This window comes from Podarcis liolepis, assembly GCF_965112155.1.
Source record: "Podarcis liolepis genome assembly, chromosome: 3".
Lineage (NCBI taxonomy): Eukaryota > Metazoa > Chordata > Lepidosauria > Squamata > Lacertidae > Podarcis > Podarcis liolepis.
Genome location: NC_139557.1, coordinates 73,958,240 through 73,975,054, shown reverse-complemented (window position 1 = coordinate 73,975,054; position 16,815 = coordinate 73,958,240). Strand labels below are relative to the sequence as shown.

The 16,815-nt window shown below is 42.3% G+C and overlaps 2 protein-coding genes across 2 annotated transcripts in view; one reads left to right on the top strand and one right to left on the bottom strand.

The window, feature by feature from the left end:
• Positions 1-6,394: 6,394 nt before the first annotated feature.
• On the bottom strand, positions 6,395-6,900 carry LOC310702375 (small ribosomal subunit protein uS10-like). The gene has a single exon (XM_083493847.1). The coding sequence runs from the start codon at positions 6,783-6,785 to the stop codon at positions 6,426-6,428; it is 360 nt and encodes a 119-aa protein (XP_083349973.1). The 5' UTR covers positions 6,786-6,900; the 3' UTR covers positions 6,395-6,425.
• A 4,836-nt stretch (positions 6,901-11,736) lies between these two features.
• The window catches only part of RPS6KA2 (ribosomal protein S6 kinase A2), a 176,414-nt gene continuing 171,335 nt past the window's right edge, over positions 11,737-16,815 (top strand). The window contains exon 1 of the mRNA XM_083496442.1: positions 11,737-12,399. Coding sequence (XP_083352568.1) covers positions 12,331-12,399 — 69 coding nt within the window. The 5' untranslated portion in view covers positions 11,737-12,330. The remainder of the gene's footprint in view (positions 12,400-16,815) is intronic.

The window sequence follows — 16,815 nt, the reverse complement described above, 5'->3', positions numbered from 1 at the left end:
TGTGGTTAAACTCTTGCATTCACAACTCCTAAGAGGCAAAAAAACCACCACCTGAATGGAGTCCTCAAGGTTGTTTATTTTGAGCAGGGGGTCTTTGGTGTGACTTGTGTTAAACCCCCCAGGAGAGCAATAAATAAATAAATCTCCCTTTCTTAGGTATTTGCACTGGGGCGACAGAGAGAGGAAATTATGATACACATTCTAAATGTACATTGCAAAGAGCTCTTAACCTCCTTTTTCCAGGTTCTTCATTTTTCTCTGTCGTATTAATTGCAACATTATTATTGCAATTTGTTCTTTGAAGCAGTTTTCTGTGCTGGATCAGAGGATGCTGAGCTTGGCACCTACAATGCTTTCAGAGACGTTTTTCCTTGTAACAATTGGAAAATGCCAAAAATTCTCATGTTGCTTTCTTCTTTTGATCATTGACCTCATAACACACTCATCTGCTATGTTCCTGCTTGCTTTTCCTTGATGAAATTGTAATGTGTGATTAAAAAAAAAAAAAAAAGGTTTAAGCATATTTTAATTAGTCACATTATTGCACAGCAGTTCTCTTGCCACATGTGGGAGTGAAGGTATTGTCTTTTAAACACAATTATTTCAAAATCGCACATGAAACCACACTCTCTGAATGCAAACCTTTGGTGATGTGCTTTTAAAGTGTGTTTTGGGGAGAGAGAGAAAACCCACACATTTGCCTTTTAGGTTAGAAGCCCCTCTGTTCTAAACATAATATTTGACAATAAATTGAGTGGGCACATATTCTCTTAATTATTCTGTTAATTATTCAAGGGTATTCATTGGCGCCCGCAAAGGGGAAGGGAGAGAAAAAAATTCTAAATGCATTTATTTTAATATTCACAAACACACAGACCTCCAGTTAGTCAACAAGAAGTTTAGAGTGAAGTTTAGAGCCAGTGTGGTGTAGTGGTTAAGAGCGGTAGTCTCGTAATCTGGGGAACTGGGTTCGTGTCTCTGCTCCTCCACATGCAGTTGCTGGGTGACCTTGGGCCAATCACACTTCTTTGAAGTCTCTCAGCCCCACTCACCTCACAGAGTGTTTGTTGTGGGGGAGGAAGGGAAAGGAGAATGTTAGCCGCTTTGAGACTCCCGAAGGGGAGTGAAAGGCGGGATATCAAATCCAAACTCTTCTTCTTCTTCTTCTCCTATTGACAATGGCTGCCACACTCAAACTCCCTGCACTTTCCTGGAGGGAGTGCCTTTCTGGGCCAGTGGATAGCTCAGATAAATTTTTTGCTTGTGATCACAAGTGAATGGTATTCAATGATAGAGCCAGTCACCAGAGTTCTGCAGTCTGTGAAACTACATAGATGCAATGGAACCTAAGGTCATATACAAGAGTTGCTAGGAATAATGGAACAGCACAGGGAAACCAAACCTTTAGCATAAGAACAGAGAAGTGCAAGAAATTGGCAGAGGAAGTAGGTGTGGAGCATAAAATGCCTAGACAAACCAAACAACAGCAAAAAACAAAAACACACCAATCATCTCTGCCAATCCACCAATGAGTTCAATCAGTGGTCCATCTACATTCCCTACCCTATGATACAGCAATATCATATTGTGAGTTTTCTCACTTCTGTTCCTGTGGCAGCTGGTCACAGCATGATGGTGCCTCGTTGCACAGTAGACATACTACAATATATCTCTCATTCAGTCTTTCATTGGCTGAGTCTCTCATGGGTTGCTATATGAAGACCTTGAGGGAATTGTTGTATCCAGAACTTCATAGGCACATTTTCCCTAGAGGTAGCAAAATTGCCCCTCAAAACGCTGCCATGATGGGAGAAGCTGGGGGTCAGAATCCAGCAACATCTGGAAGGCCACAGGTTAGCTACCACTGCTAGAACCCAATGCTGGACTAGCAGTAAAACACTGGGGGAGAAATGGAGACGAAGGGAAATTGTTCAGTGGTCTGGATCATTTGTATCTTAACATTCCTTTAACAGAGCTTGATTATATAACAGTGCAGTTAATACAGTTGATTTCAGTAGCAACATCCTTGTGAGCAACTGGGGAGGGTAATCGTAATTATTTTTTGTTATTTGTAGGGAAGGTAGGGGAATTCTGTTTCATGCTTTCTGACTTCTGAGCAAAACATTTATTACACTTTTTGTTTATATAGAAATGGAGCTCTGAAATATCGAAACAAGCTGAGATGTGGACCTGATTTGCTTCCTCTTCTCTAATATTTAGATATTCTTCACTGTAAGAAGCCCTGAAAAATGTCATTCTTATATCTACATATATAGAGGCATATTCAGAAACACTAGCACATTAAATAATATTCCATTCATTTTCTCCGGCTTTGCAGTGAGCCTCAGTGATCTCTCTGGATCTTCTGAAGGCTCCTAGGGCTGTGGAATTTTCAAGCACTGCTTTATTAAATGCCATAAGAAAAGCAAGGCTTTTCACTAATCTGGAGCTGTTTATATATTACTGCTTACTCTGCATTCAGTGTGCTCCTACTTCTAGTTTCTTAAGATGCATACACATAATGTTAGCCACAATCCGTTTTGATTCTTCAGTATGTTGAAAAATATGGCTGTTTGATGCACTTTTTTTCCTTGGGAGGCAGTGGAAGACAGGAGTGCCTGGTGTGCTCTGGTCCATGGGGTCACGAAGAGTTGGACATGACTAAATAACAACAGCTTCGGTCCACCTAGAAAACTTGAGCCACATTCACTTAGTACTTGAACCAAGTGTGTACATTTGAGACAGTTGCTATGCATGCACAGATGAATGCACATCCAACAATGATAGCTGTGGGAATAGGTGTTCTGGGGGCTTGGAGAAACCAAACAGGTCATGTGCATTGGGTGAAGATATCCCTGTCCCCACACTGATGTGTACAACACCATGCCAATGCAATTTGAAATGAAGTGGAGGAGAGGGCAAGCTCGCTGCATTTTAAGCTCCAATGCATACATAGTCTGAGTCTGGCTGAGTGCAGGTCTTCTATGATAACGAATGTGAAAGCTGTTGAAGAAGACAACTCAGCTGAAAAACATCCAACAAGTAGACATTTAAAACAATGATTACAACTGAATTAAAAAACAGAAATGTAGGTTCTTACTCAGAAATATTTTGCTTACTAAATTATAGCTTGGTGTTCTGTGATTCAGATGACTGTACAGTTAGTGTTACAATGGGGACAATTTTACCTGTTTCTCTGTAGTTTTTTTCATATTTAAGTCCAATGTTTCATCTGTTTTCTTGGACTTCCAGGACACATAATTCTGATAGTTTAAAAAATGAAAATCAGGACATTCTGTTCCTGGGTGCATTTATGTTTTGGATGCTTTTGTGTGAAAATAGCTGTGATCAACATTACTGTTATATAACAGGATTTGATGCATCTGAATATCACATTTCATTTAATCTGAGGGGGGGAATTACATTTTATAGCTATTGGGTATGAGAGTGACTGTTTTATAAGTGGGCTATAGATTAAGATATTAGCATACAATCCAAACTTATGGATGTGCATTACCTGATTTATTTCCCCACACCAAACTCCAATTCACTGAAGTTGTTATTTGCACATGTACAATGGCTGCCTGAAATGTACACACTGGCCACCATTTTTCTTTTTTTATATATATAAATAATTTTTATTAACCGGCCAATTAAATCAAATTAAATCACATCACATAAGTTCCGAATTACAAAGCCGAATTTTAAATTTTGTTGGGGGGACCCATATTTCAAGATCTGAAGGGGGATTCTGATCATCTTCTTGCTACTGCATTAATGTCCAAATCCGACCAAATCAGTCCAAACAGAGTTCATAATTCTATCCAGTCTTATCTTGCTGTTTCCACATCACATCTTGTTCATATATTTTCTCTTTTTTCTTTATGATCTCTTCTGATAGTCTCCTTAAGCCGATAAACACCAATATTAATCCTGTGTGAATTTTTCCTTTCTTCCAATCCTCAAATCGAGATGGTTTTCATATATCATCACCTTCATAGATAACATTGCTCTTTCCATCATTATCTCGCAAAACTGTCGCTCTTGAGTCCCTCTGAGGAGTTTCAGCCACAGTATAAAAGCAGCTCTATTTCTCTATTTCTCCTCCCAGACTCAAAACCTCCGACAGAACTTCCCAATATGGCGACAGCAATTTTAACTGCGTCATTCCAGAGCTCTTGTACATTCCACGCTCTTCTTAAAACATGCTTTGGTTCGAAAGTTTATCTCCACACAGTCTTAAATCCACAGCTTAAGTCCTTAAAACGACATTTCTGACTCGTGAGGGGAGGGGATTCTTGTTTAATCACATAAGGAAAGAAAGGAAAGTTTTTTTTCCCCTCCCCCATCAGTCATTTGCCATACCATATCTTGGCATATCTTCTCATGATTTATTCTTGTCTTGTTTTATCAGAGATCTCTTCTGTCAGCAGTCTTTACTCCCCCTTCTTCGTTGAAATATGTGCAATTAGCTTCATCCAAATTGTTTCTTTTGAAGTTCTTGCAGTTAGTGGCGTGGATCAGGGACGGTGTCCAGGAGTGCCGGAATCCCACAGGAGGGCTTTGTGCCTAGTGCCCCCACCCCCACAAATTCGGGGGTGGTGTAGGGCACAGCAGGCAAGGGCAGTCGTCCCCCCGCCATCCTGGGGGGGGGGGTAAGGAGGCTAATTACCCCCATCATAGCCTCCAAATTACCTCGTGTGGGTCGGAGAGATGTTATTGTCAGCCATCTTCCGATGCGCCCCCTAGTGGCCCCCTGGCCACTGTTTTCTAATTGGATGGTAGCTGGACTGAGGGAAAGCACATCAAACAGGAGTATTTTCCAAGAAGCTACAGGATACAGATGGATTGTGGCGAACGTCATAAGTATTTGGCTGCATGAGTATTTGGCCTGCTTGAGCCACAGCAAATGGTGATGTGTACACAGCCTAAGTGTCAGAGGTCAGTAGGGTCAAATAGCATGATCCAAACAGGCTAGTGACCAGGTTCTGGAGCAGGCAGGCAAAGATACAAAGGGCCAGAAGCAGATGATATGATCTAATTTGGGGTGCTGGTGTTTAAGTACTGGAGGGAACAGACAAGGGTGAGGTGAGCATCTGTTAGCACTTTCTTGCTCAGGAAAAGACATAATAAGGCTAGCAGGACCTCTATTGGCTTCTGAAATCACCCAACTCCTTCTGGGCTGACTTTCCTTCTCTCTATTACTGGTGGGGAATAGCGGTGCAGCAAAGCTCAGGTCTGCCTGTTTATCTTTCCCCAAGCTGTCAATAGTGATGCAGAGAGTAATGCACCCTGCTGCCAGATTCCCTAGATTAAGCCTGCTGGCACCTTTCAATACATTTAGGGTTTCCAACTGACTACTTTTTAGCTACTTCAGCCTTTTATTTTTAGCCAGTTGCTAGACAAGAAAGCCTATTCATTTTAAAATATTTACCTTCATTTTAAATTATTTGAACTGTAGATGCACAATGTGCCTGGAGTGAGTGGAGTCTGACTATTTGATAGGCACAAGTCAGCAGCATTTAAAGCTATCTGTCCAGCAAGGCTCCCTGACATCCTCCCAGCTTAATCTAGTTGGGCTTGCCCAGCTGCCCGCCCCCACAACTGTGCCAACTGCAGGACTGGGGAAGTCAATAAGGCTCTCAGCAATGCAGTGCCCCCTCCCAGCTTAGCCTGGTTGCCCCAAGCACCATGCTGCCATGCACACTCCTCCCCAGATTGACCTTGCTTGCAATCAGAGAGGCATGGGAGGGTTGATAAAGCAACTCTTTACCAAACAAGTCTGTTGATCTGACCTGTTTGTCAACCTGTTTATGTATGCCCACATGTCCTGCCCCCAGATCTCTATGCCTCTCTACCTTTTAGGGTCTCTGCTCTTGTCTATCCCTGGGGCTGATTTTATTATTTGGCTGTGCCTCTTCCTTGCTGGCATTTAGGAGGCTGGTGAAGGCTGTTTTATTTCAGAGGGCATTTGGCTGAACTTCAGTTGAAATTCTAAGCTGTGGAAATGAAGGCTTTAATTCCCATTTGGTTGTTTATTTCATGGATTTTTTGTGATGGTTTTGCTTTTTGAATTTCTTTCAATAAATAGAGAACTATACAAATCAGCAACCTATACATTTAATAAATAGCCTAGAGTCTGGACAATGGTATGATCTGTGATGATGTGATACATGCAGACAGTTAGTATTGCTTGATGATAGGGGACTAATAAGGACATGCCAAGTATGAACAGATGCCTTTTGCAGTGGGTTCTGCCCTTGGAACCAACTCTGAGCCTGGCAAGCCCCATACTTGGACCTCCCTTAGAGCTTAAGAGTTGGCAATTCTATGAGATTTATTCTGGGGGAAATCAGTTCTAGGGGGAATTTATTCTGGAATCCATTTGCTTAGAATTAACTTTTATTGAAGCAGATGACAATCATTTAGGCATCAGCAATGGTAACCTCAACTTCTACTCCAGGCTCAATACTGATAGAAGTTATCTGCTTGACAATCTCTGAAGGACTGTGCAAGTCAATGAGACGCTTGTGAATGTGCATCTGGAAACGATCCCAGGTCTTGGAACCTTCACCACATGGTGTTTTCCTTGTGGTGATTCGCAGAGTCTTGGTGGGCATGCGGACAGGTCCTTTCACTTTTAGGTTCTTTTCCTTAGCACCTCTGATCAGATCTGCACAGACTTTTTCAAGCGACTTCACATTGCGACTTGTCAAGGTGATTCTGATTCGATGAATTGCTACCTCCTGTTCTACAGGTGCTTTCCCAGTATCTTTAAATGCCATGGCCGCTGCGGAGCCTTCCTGACCGACTTATTCCTGGCCGAAGCGCGCGAGGCCCGGGGAACAGCGGTGAGTCAGGAAACAAACGCCTCGCCGAGACACGGACGCAAAGAGCCATTTGCTTAGAATGATGTCAGGGTTTGGCTATGACTTTCCAAGACTGGAGCAAAAGACCAGGCATTTTACTGAATAGAACAATTTTCAAGAGGGACATCTGGACTTTTCATTTTATTTACCAAAGACCTTTAAAATGTCCCTCCCTAGTCCATATGCACAATTGAATATGTTACAGATACTGTACAAGTTTACAGAAACACATGAAGTATCAGATAACAAATATGCTACTGGTGACACATATTGGATGCTGCTAACAATGAAAAGTCATGGAGGAAACCATTATTTATGAATACTTAATTAAGCAGAAAGGCCATATAGTCACACAGCAATCCATACTAAAACATGTTATGGGAAATCAATGGGATTGTACATAACACAGCAGGCGATATCTGCAGCAATCTGCAGGGCCACTTCTGGTGGATGCTCTGCAAATGCAATTAACATACAAAAGGGCACTTACTGTGTTTGCAAGAGGAAATTATGGTACCCATTGTTACAAGCAAGTAAGCAAACTAAGCATAATGCTTTCTCAAAGCATCAAAATTGGTGTCAAATAGCAATTGCAACTAGGTTATGAAATCAAATTATGTTTCTTGGTTAACCCTAATGATGGTGCATAACTCATCTCCAGGTTGGGGTAGAATTGCAGCTTCCAGGTGATGGTGGGGAAGCTTTCCAGAGCAGGTACAGAATGTGTGGCTTTCTGTAAGACATTTTCTGGAGCTACATTAGAGGTTGACACGGTACAGCCCTGGTTACTCCACAGCTGTGCTACATTTTAGATGCCACAATCCATTCTAGAATTTTGTTGGAGTGAAACATATCAAATCTGTTCCAGTTATGCTTCCACATTTTTCTGGAATAGCTGTGCTTTGTTCACTCACTTTTTATGGGGCATCTACATGACATTATCACCAGATCACCATTCCCTTGTGCTTTCACTGTGGTTTCCATGTTTTTGCAGACTGCAGAATATCAAACTCTGGGGCAAAAGAACCAACTGGTAGTATAAACCCTCCTGCAGCTCAGTGGCAAAACACACATGCCATAGGTCACTATATTCTGCAGAAGAGCATATCTCCTTCAAGTCTCACAAATTTCAGAAGCCCACACCACAATAACTTGGAGCAGGGCTTTCAATGTGGCTCACTCTGTTCTATGGAAAAGCATTCCTGTTGATATAAACTGGTGCCCACAATCTGTACTTTCTGAAAACAACTGAAGACACTTTTGTTTCCAGCTGGGTGAAAAAAATCACCACCATTTTGCATTGTTTTTAAAACTATTTTTAGCTTTTTTATTGTGTTTGTAAATGCTTTTTAAAAACTGATTTACCAAAACACACTGCTTTTCCAGTTGGTAACATTTTAGCACCATGTTTGTTTGCTGTTTTTCATTTTGGCAGATCCTTAAATTAGCACTAAAACACTTTTAGCCAGCCTTTTAAATTTTTCATTACACAATAATACATAAATCAGAGGAGGCTAATGGGCAGTTCAAGAGCCTATTTGATACATCCAAACCACTTGAAAATGCTTACAAGACCCCCAACATTGTGGCAAATGTGTAACAACTTTTTTGTTTTTAAAAAACAAATTGCTCTGCAGTAACACAGAGTAATATATGTTTAGTAGCATTCCAGGGCAGGGTGGGATGTTTTTCCTTGTCTTTGTTTTTGGAGAGCACGGACCACAACCACTTCATGCTTTCCAAACGACCTGGCTATGCCATGCCCTTTGAGGGTGGGTGGAACACAGCAGCATGGATGCTGTACATACACAATATGCTGAAGCATGGAAAGCCAAGTGCAATTTTGCATATACAGTAACTTTCAAATAGCAGTGCCTTATGAGAAGGACAGAGGAAGTGGTGTCCTCCTTCCAGTGGCAACATTGTGCTCATTGTGACAAGAATGGGATGGGGGGCGGTGGCTGCAAGGTTGGGGGGCTAGGGGTTTCACACAACACACACCTGCAGGATTGCCACCACAGCCATTTATTTATTTATTTGCATTCATTGAGTTTACCATTGTAGAAGTCCAAAAGAGGCGTATCTCAGCTTAATTTGAGCTTGATCTTATGCTACGTTATCAGCAATAATTTCAGTATTGGACCTTATGAGTGGGGCTTAATCTCACAGAGCTGTTACAAAGTAGATTACCAAGCACTGAAAGTACTATATGCATATTTAACAATTGATAAGCATCATGTTGTTGGAAAGCCATCAGATACTCACCATAGCAGAAGGCTCAGCTGGCGGATGCCCAAACAACCAACAAAAATAAATGGAAAACAGAATACAAGATGATAATTGAGCAAATATCAAACTATGTGTTAGGGAAACTCTTGAAAATAATTTATCTGTAAAATGAGGAACTTATAGTATTTGTTGTTGTTGTTATTTAGGCTGCAAATGCTTCCCTCAGAAAGTAGGCACATTATGTTACGGTTCCTTGGATAGAAGGGTCAATAGGGAAATGCATATTTAATTAGCTATTCACTAACTTAAGAGTCACAGTGACACAGCAAAGCAGGGATGCACTTAATCCTTCCCTCCATCCTCTGCAATTGTCAGCAGCCAGTAAGTAATATAATCATGACATAAGCAAAGCCCTGGCTAACCTGTACATTGCTGTCTCAAGGGGAAACGCAGAAAAGAACAGAACGGAGAAGGCATCAATCATTTGTGCTTAAAATAAGCTGCTTCTGAAGTCATGAGAACTTTTAAAGTTCTAGCTTTCAGGGCAAGCAGAATCCTGATTTGTAACACCAACATGGGCATAGTGAGAGAGGCCAGGGGGGCAGCTGTTCCCCCTAAATCAAGTAAATAAATAAAACTACTGAACTAAAAGTAGAAATAATCAGAATATTTGAAATCGAAATGCTCGCTGACGTCACTTGGATGATTTTGTGGTGCATTCTAGAGAAACAACTGGCAATCTGACTTAATGGTAGGTGTGGCTTCCACAAACTGTCCAATCGTGTCGCAGGTAGCTCAGTTCTAGAACAGGACAAGTGGGTGTCCTGACCCCCCCCCCAACATAAATCCTGGTCACGCCCATGTTTCACATGTCTGCACGAATTCTGGCATCCAAGTGTACCGTACTTTGTGGCTAAACAGATATCTGAAACTGCCCTTTCAATTTCCAGAAACAATTTCCGCTGTACTCTGAGCCAGCTACCAAGAATAGATTAACTTCTATAGTTTATCCGTATAAAACTGATCCCAGTGTAAGATCTGAAAGGCACGTGAAGTCACCACCTAGCTGAAGTTAATCAGGTTTTACCTGACAAGATGGGAGACAATCAAGGAATCGCAGGTAGGCTCTAGGGTCCCATGATGGAAGAAAGGCAGGATTTAAGTGGAAGAAAATGAGACATTTTTCATTAGGCATAGAGAAGCAACAAAATATTTGCTAAATAAAACAATTGGTGTCTCAGTGCGCTTGGGAAATGTTTGCTAATTTGTCCTAGAACTGTTATTACTGAAGAATAAGTGAAGAATTAATAGCCTTGCAGTGGTTTTATCCTCATCTTTTAACAACTTGATTGGAGGTACTGCTGCAGTGCATACCAAGTGTTTATGAAGCACTAAGGATTTTATCATGAGCTCAGCAAAACTGGTGGTTCTCCCCCCCCCCCATTTCACCTTATAAGTTATTTAGATGTTAGAAACCTTTTTCAGCTTCATTACAAAACACGGGAGATGTTCACAACTGCACAGCAGGCGTCTGGGTTAATTCTATTGCAAAGAGATAGGCCAACAAGGTTCGATAATTTAAAAACGCATTGTTCAGGTTCTTTTAGCAACAATGATCTACAAAGACGCAGCTGATAACATTTGGCAGACCCTTTGATTGAACTCTAGTGACACTGGAATTGGTATTTACGGCAACTTCATGCAATCTTGCATAAATGTTGATATATGCCACATTTTGGTCTATAGTACAAATAGTGTAGAATACATCCCACTGTAATATTGCTGGCTCAGACAGTTTGGGTGGGCATGGTGCCCTGTCCTTTAAATCATCTGCACCCGGCTGCAGGTCACATTTCTGTTCCATTACTGAAGGTTTGTGTTCTCCCCCTCTCTAGTGCTGGATTGCATTTTTCACTCCATTTCTTATTAAAGTGGAGCACAAAGTCCATTTCTCTCCATGCAGTGATGGTTCCCACTGATGCATGGGGATTGGATACTGTTGGCACTGTAGCATCACTAGCGTGAGTATACGGTAATTGAAGGGAAACTAGAGGTATAGATAGATAGATAGATAGATAGATAGATAGATAGATAGATAGATATAGGAATGGCCTTGAGAAGAGTGCATGGACTCCCAGAGTGGCTGAGGCAACTCAGACAGATGGGTGGGGTACAAATAATAAAATCATTGTTATCATCACCATCACCATCACCATCACCATCACCATCAATATAATAATAGAGAATATGGCAAATAAGATGGGGGAGATGAGAAATAAGCAGACCATCCGATAGAGCTGTTTGCTGATCTCAGTCTCCAAGGATGCAGGGCTTGCCTATGGGTATTGCCAGAACAGGGAAATATAACACACCACACGGCTCTCTCCCACCTCTGCAAAAGGACAGAAGCTGAGGGAATCACTGTTTAGTCTGGAGTCGACAGACTGTTTCGTGTTTGGGCTGCTTCTCCCTCCCCACTCCTTTTTATCTAGCTCTCCTGCAAATGCACGGAGGCTTTTGTCTGCCTCCTGCGTCCTGACACATTTGAAGCGAGCTCCCCTCCCTTCTCTTCCCTCGTCCGCCCCTCTCGCCCCCTTCTTCCCTCTCCGCAGTCAGCCCTGCGGCAGGCAGGGAAGGGGCTCCCGGCTTGGCCCTTCCGCCTTCCTCGGGGCGAGAAGCAGAGGCCCCGCGCGACGCCTCCCTGCAGCCCGGTGCGGCGGATGCAGCAGTTGCTATAGCAGCCTCCGCCTCGCGCGGCCGTCTCCTCGGGCTCAACTTTCACCCGCTTTTTTGTGTGAGAACGAATTGGGAGGGAAAACACACACGTAACGGTGGGTTGAGGGAGGAGAGAGAGACTGAGGTAAAACATAGTGGAGTTGAAATGCTGCTAAGGAAGCTGTTCTCCTGCCAACAAAGTCAATTTGCAGCGCAGGGCTGTAATTACCGCCCCCCCCCCCGCGCGCGCTTCTCCTTCAGACGAGCGCTGTGAAGCAGAAGCAGCGGCAGCTCCTCACAGACTCTCCCCGGGCAGCTTAGCGGCTGTTCCAGAAGCCATTGCTTAGAGAGCCCGCGCTCCCGCTCCCGCCCCGCCGCCAGGCGCCCTCAAGTGGAGAGGCGCCTTCCCTCGGGACTCCTCTCTTCTTCGCCTTCCCGCCTTTGCTTCTGCTTCCCCCATCGTCAAAGCTCCTCCAGCGCTCTCTCTCCCTTGCAGACAAGAGAAAAGTCCTCAGAGATGCCAATTGCCCATTTACTGGAGCTATGGAAAAAGATAGAAGTGGAAGTGGAGCCTATGGAAACGGAGGTGAGCAGCCTAAGGCAACCGAGCGCCATGCATGCAGGAGCAAAATGGGGCCAGGGACCCGTAGGAAGCTGGTTTCTCTCTTTGAGGGAACTTATTTGTGTGTGTAGTGGGGCGGCGGGGGGACGGGACTTCTCTGAGCCCAAGGGGAAAGAGTGAACACCTGTCTGGTCAGTCGGACTTTAAAGATGTGTTATCTATTCTTCCCTCCACTCTCTGCGTGACGTATGCAGAGCCACTTGTTGATACACTGCGAGAATGGGAAGGGGAGGAAGGAAGGGAGCCTTGTGACTAGTTGTTCACAGGCACATGCGAGAGGCGGCTCAGATTTAAGGAACTGGCACGCGCTGTTTGCGAGCTTCTGGCCTCTGCAGTGCAGGCAGGCAGCTTCAGCTTCCCAGGATTTCTGCATTAGTCCTCGGAGAAGGCGGGAAGCAGCGCGGGACCAGCCCTACGTGTGTGATTCCCAAAGTTGGTGGCTTGTGTTCATTCAGCACCAGAGACAGCTGCATATTGTTCCTCTAAGTTGCCTTTTTGTGTAGGGGCTTGCCTTTCCCTGCGACCACAAAGAGATAGCCCTTGCCTTAGTTAAGACTGAGCAACTCATAGGATAGCAAGGTTTCTGGCCCTTCAGGCAACTGTTTGGTGTAAAGTTGCCTGTACTGGGAATCAGGGACAGTTTGCATCTTTTCCTTTTGTTGTGTAGCACCACTAACAGGTGCATGGACAGTGGCCATGCATGTGTGCCCTTAGAATTACAAAGAGTTGTGATCGACCGTCTTCCTTAAGAGTAAATAACAGTGAACAGTAAATATCCAGACTTGATAGTTTAATTTCCTTCTTCAGCAAGTGTGTGTGTGTGTGTTGTCTTCTGTCACCCTCCACACACAAAGGAAGAACCTAGTGATTGGTTTTCTTTTTATGCCACTTGTTTGGGAGACTGCACTTCATTGGTGCCTCTCTGTCAAAATGCAATACATTCAGTTGCATGTCCTCATGACTGTTCAGTAGTTTATATGAAATTACCTGTTTCTCTGAGCTATCAGCATCACACAAAGCTACTTTGATGACCTGAAGGTTCCTTATCACAGAATGCTTTTTAAATGGGGTGAGTGTTAATACCTAAGAGTGCAACAAATTAATAATAATGGGGCTGCGTCTGATACCTGAACTTACAATAGGTGCTTGTTATCATGGGTAACAAGTTGACTATGCTACAGCATCTTTACTATGGTTCTGCAGGCAGATATACTAGCTAAAATGTTCTGGAAGAGAGGTGGATGAATATAAATTTCTCATCCCTCTTATTTTGGTAGCAGCCATAGAGGACTTTACCAACTAACCTTGAGCTTGTAGATGTCACTGTTTGATGTATAAAGCAATTGTGCACAGCACAACTCTAGTGAGATTCTGACTAAGCAAGTGATCTCAAGACCACAATATTCCTACTCTACAGCAGTTCAGTGGAATGTGATGGTAACACTGTAGAGAATACAGGACGGCAGCCTGAGTATTTCAGATTTTTTTCTTGCTTCAGTCATTCATACATTGAATGGTTGAAGTAGCCTTGTCACCACAGCATTAAAACATGTATGAAAATAAAGCAAACAATAATTGGGCAGGAAAAAAACCATTTTAAAAATAATGTTAACAAGCCTTCAGTATCTTGTGAATATCAGATACACAAAGCAGTGCCATTTAGCTTTTATAGGGTTTCAAAGGAACTGGTTTATGGGTGTCTGTGGACTTCAAGGTTCTTTGGCTGGGACTGTGAGCACCACCACACAATGCTGGTGGGTGCCATCTTTCATTCTGCTTCATCTTATTTATTTAAAATCACCATCTCTGACTCAAAAACATTAATGTAGTTACACCTCTTCTAAAATGGTACATGACACCTGCTGGCACTGCATGATGATGCATGTATGCATCATAGCAGACAGACACTACGTTAGAAGAGACATCCTGTCACGTGAAAGAAAAGGGATAATATTCTTTTAAGATGATGGCATTGGTTGTTTACAATTTTTTTCAGCACTAACATTAAAATACTAGATTTAAAGCCACTCAAAAAAGGTTTAATCTGTTAATCTAATTCGTTAATCAAATGTAGCATCCCTAGTCCTATATCCCTAGTGAGATATTGGATTCGATTGTTGGGTCAAGAATTTCCACAAATATAGAACTTTGGGGGTATAGTGTTGTTGTGTGTACTGCATGATCAAGGAAATCTGCAGTCCTGTTTTACAGGCAAGAATGAGACATGAATGGGGTATTAATTTTAACATCAGAATTCAGCTTCTACCATTATTCATATGATATAATACCTTCTAATGAGCTATACCTAAGCAACAGATGTGGCATTTAGGAGGTTTGTCCTTTTAAAACCCTAGCCCAAATGGTACGAGCTATGCTCAAAACTGGTTGTGTTTTATGTTCTCCCTCAGAGAAAGATTTTGTTGTTTTCCAGCTTTACAAAATACAGTCTGTCTTGATTTCAAGTCAACAAGATTATTCATAATCTTGTAATGTTAATTGAACAAGTCTGTTCTCGATTATTCACCCATACTTTTGCATACCCCCCCCCCAGTAATTATTCCGACATAAGCATTCTTACTTAGGAAGCGATTCCCACCAAAAGGGATGAGACTTCACAGTAAACATGTTTTAAGACCTTTGGATGTTTCCATACAGGGGTTTAGCACTGTAAACAGGTTGTTGAGATATCACTAATTGATCATTGGTAAACAGTTTGGTTTATTTATTTATTTATTGGATTTTCACTGGAAAGGGTAGGTCTGAATTACATGTGGGTGAAAACATGGGCTGGCATTTTGACAACAGTGTTTTGTGGATGGATGCTGCAAAAAACGTGCATGTACACAGAATGCCTACCCCACAATAAATATCCATTTGGAAATACCCTTTGTATCTTTTCACTCATGCTGCTTTCTCTTTATTTTTATTTTTATCTCTTATCTTCCTTTGACTTGATTGGAATATTTTCTTAAATAAATACATAAATTACCGTCTCAGGCACATAAAAACAAACTTCTATTCAGTACCTTATACTGTGCTTACAAAAGAAACAGGTGTAGATGTAATATCATACCATATCGAGGAGGCAAAGATTGTGCACGTATCCCGACCCCTACAAAAAGTGTACACTCCACTAACGTTAGTTAATTCATTAATTATTCCATACATTCATTACCCACCCTTCACAGATGATCCTACTGTGGATTACACTGTATTAAAACAGTACAACAGTAAAATACACCAAATACACAAATAATGAATCACTTAAACAACAGTAAAACTATTAAACCAGTAAAACTATTAAATAAGGATGAACAATAATCAGACATTTTTAAAAGTCTGGATCAAAAACTATGCCCAAAGCTTCTTGGGTCTGGGGGCCACTGAGAAGACATAGGGCTACCTTATGTCTGGATCTTCCCGGACATTACTGGAATTTCAAAGGTGGATTTGATGTCTAGGGGGAATTTTCAAAAGGTAGCACTTTGTCCTGGATCTTAGGCAAGTCAATCGAAAAATCACATTTTTAGGGGTGTCCTGGTTTTTACTTTTTGAAATACGGCAACCCTGTCTTACATGGTGCCATCCCATAGACCTCTGAGGGCACTGGTATTTCCAATGTGGTCTCCTTTGCCAATGTTTATTTCCAGGCTGGTTTATAAAGAATGAGGTGATATTTCAGGTATTTTGCAACCCAAGCTGTTTATACAGTATGTCAGTACCTTAACTTGTCCCTGAAAACAAATAGGCTACCAGTCCAGGTCTAGCAGAACTAGTGTAATATAAGTCCTGCTAGCTGTGCCAGTCTGCAGTCTGGCAGCTGCATTTTGCACTAGTTGTGCCTCCAGTCATATTCAGGGGAAGCCCCACTGTGCATTGCATTAATTCAGCCTAGAGAACCCAGGTCATAGATCACAGTTACCAGGTCATCCCTTGATGGCACTTTCATAGAATCATAGAATTGCAGAGTTGGAAGGGACCCTGAGGGAATCCAGTCCAACCTCCCGCAATGCAGGAATCTCAACTAGATCATACATGACAGATTACTATCCAACCTCTGCTTTAAAACCCCTAAGGAAGAAGAGTCCACAATGTCCTGAGGTCTGTCGAACAGCTCTTACCATCACAAAGCTTTTCTTTTGGTGCTGAATCACACTGTTGATACTAAGACCTTTAGATACTTTTCACATGCACTACTGGAAAGCCAGGTGTTTCCCATCTTATATTTGGCAGCTGGTATTTCCTGCCTAAGTGTTGAACCTGATATTTGTCCCTATTGAAATTCATTTTGTTAGTTCTTCAATACGCAAGGTCATCTTGAATCCTGATTCTGTCTCCTCTGGCATTGGATACCCCTACCAGTTTGGTGTCATATGCAGA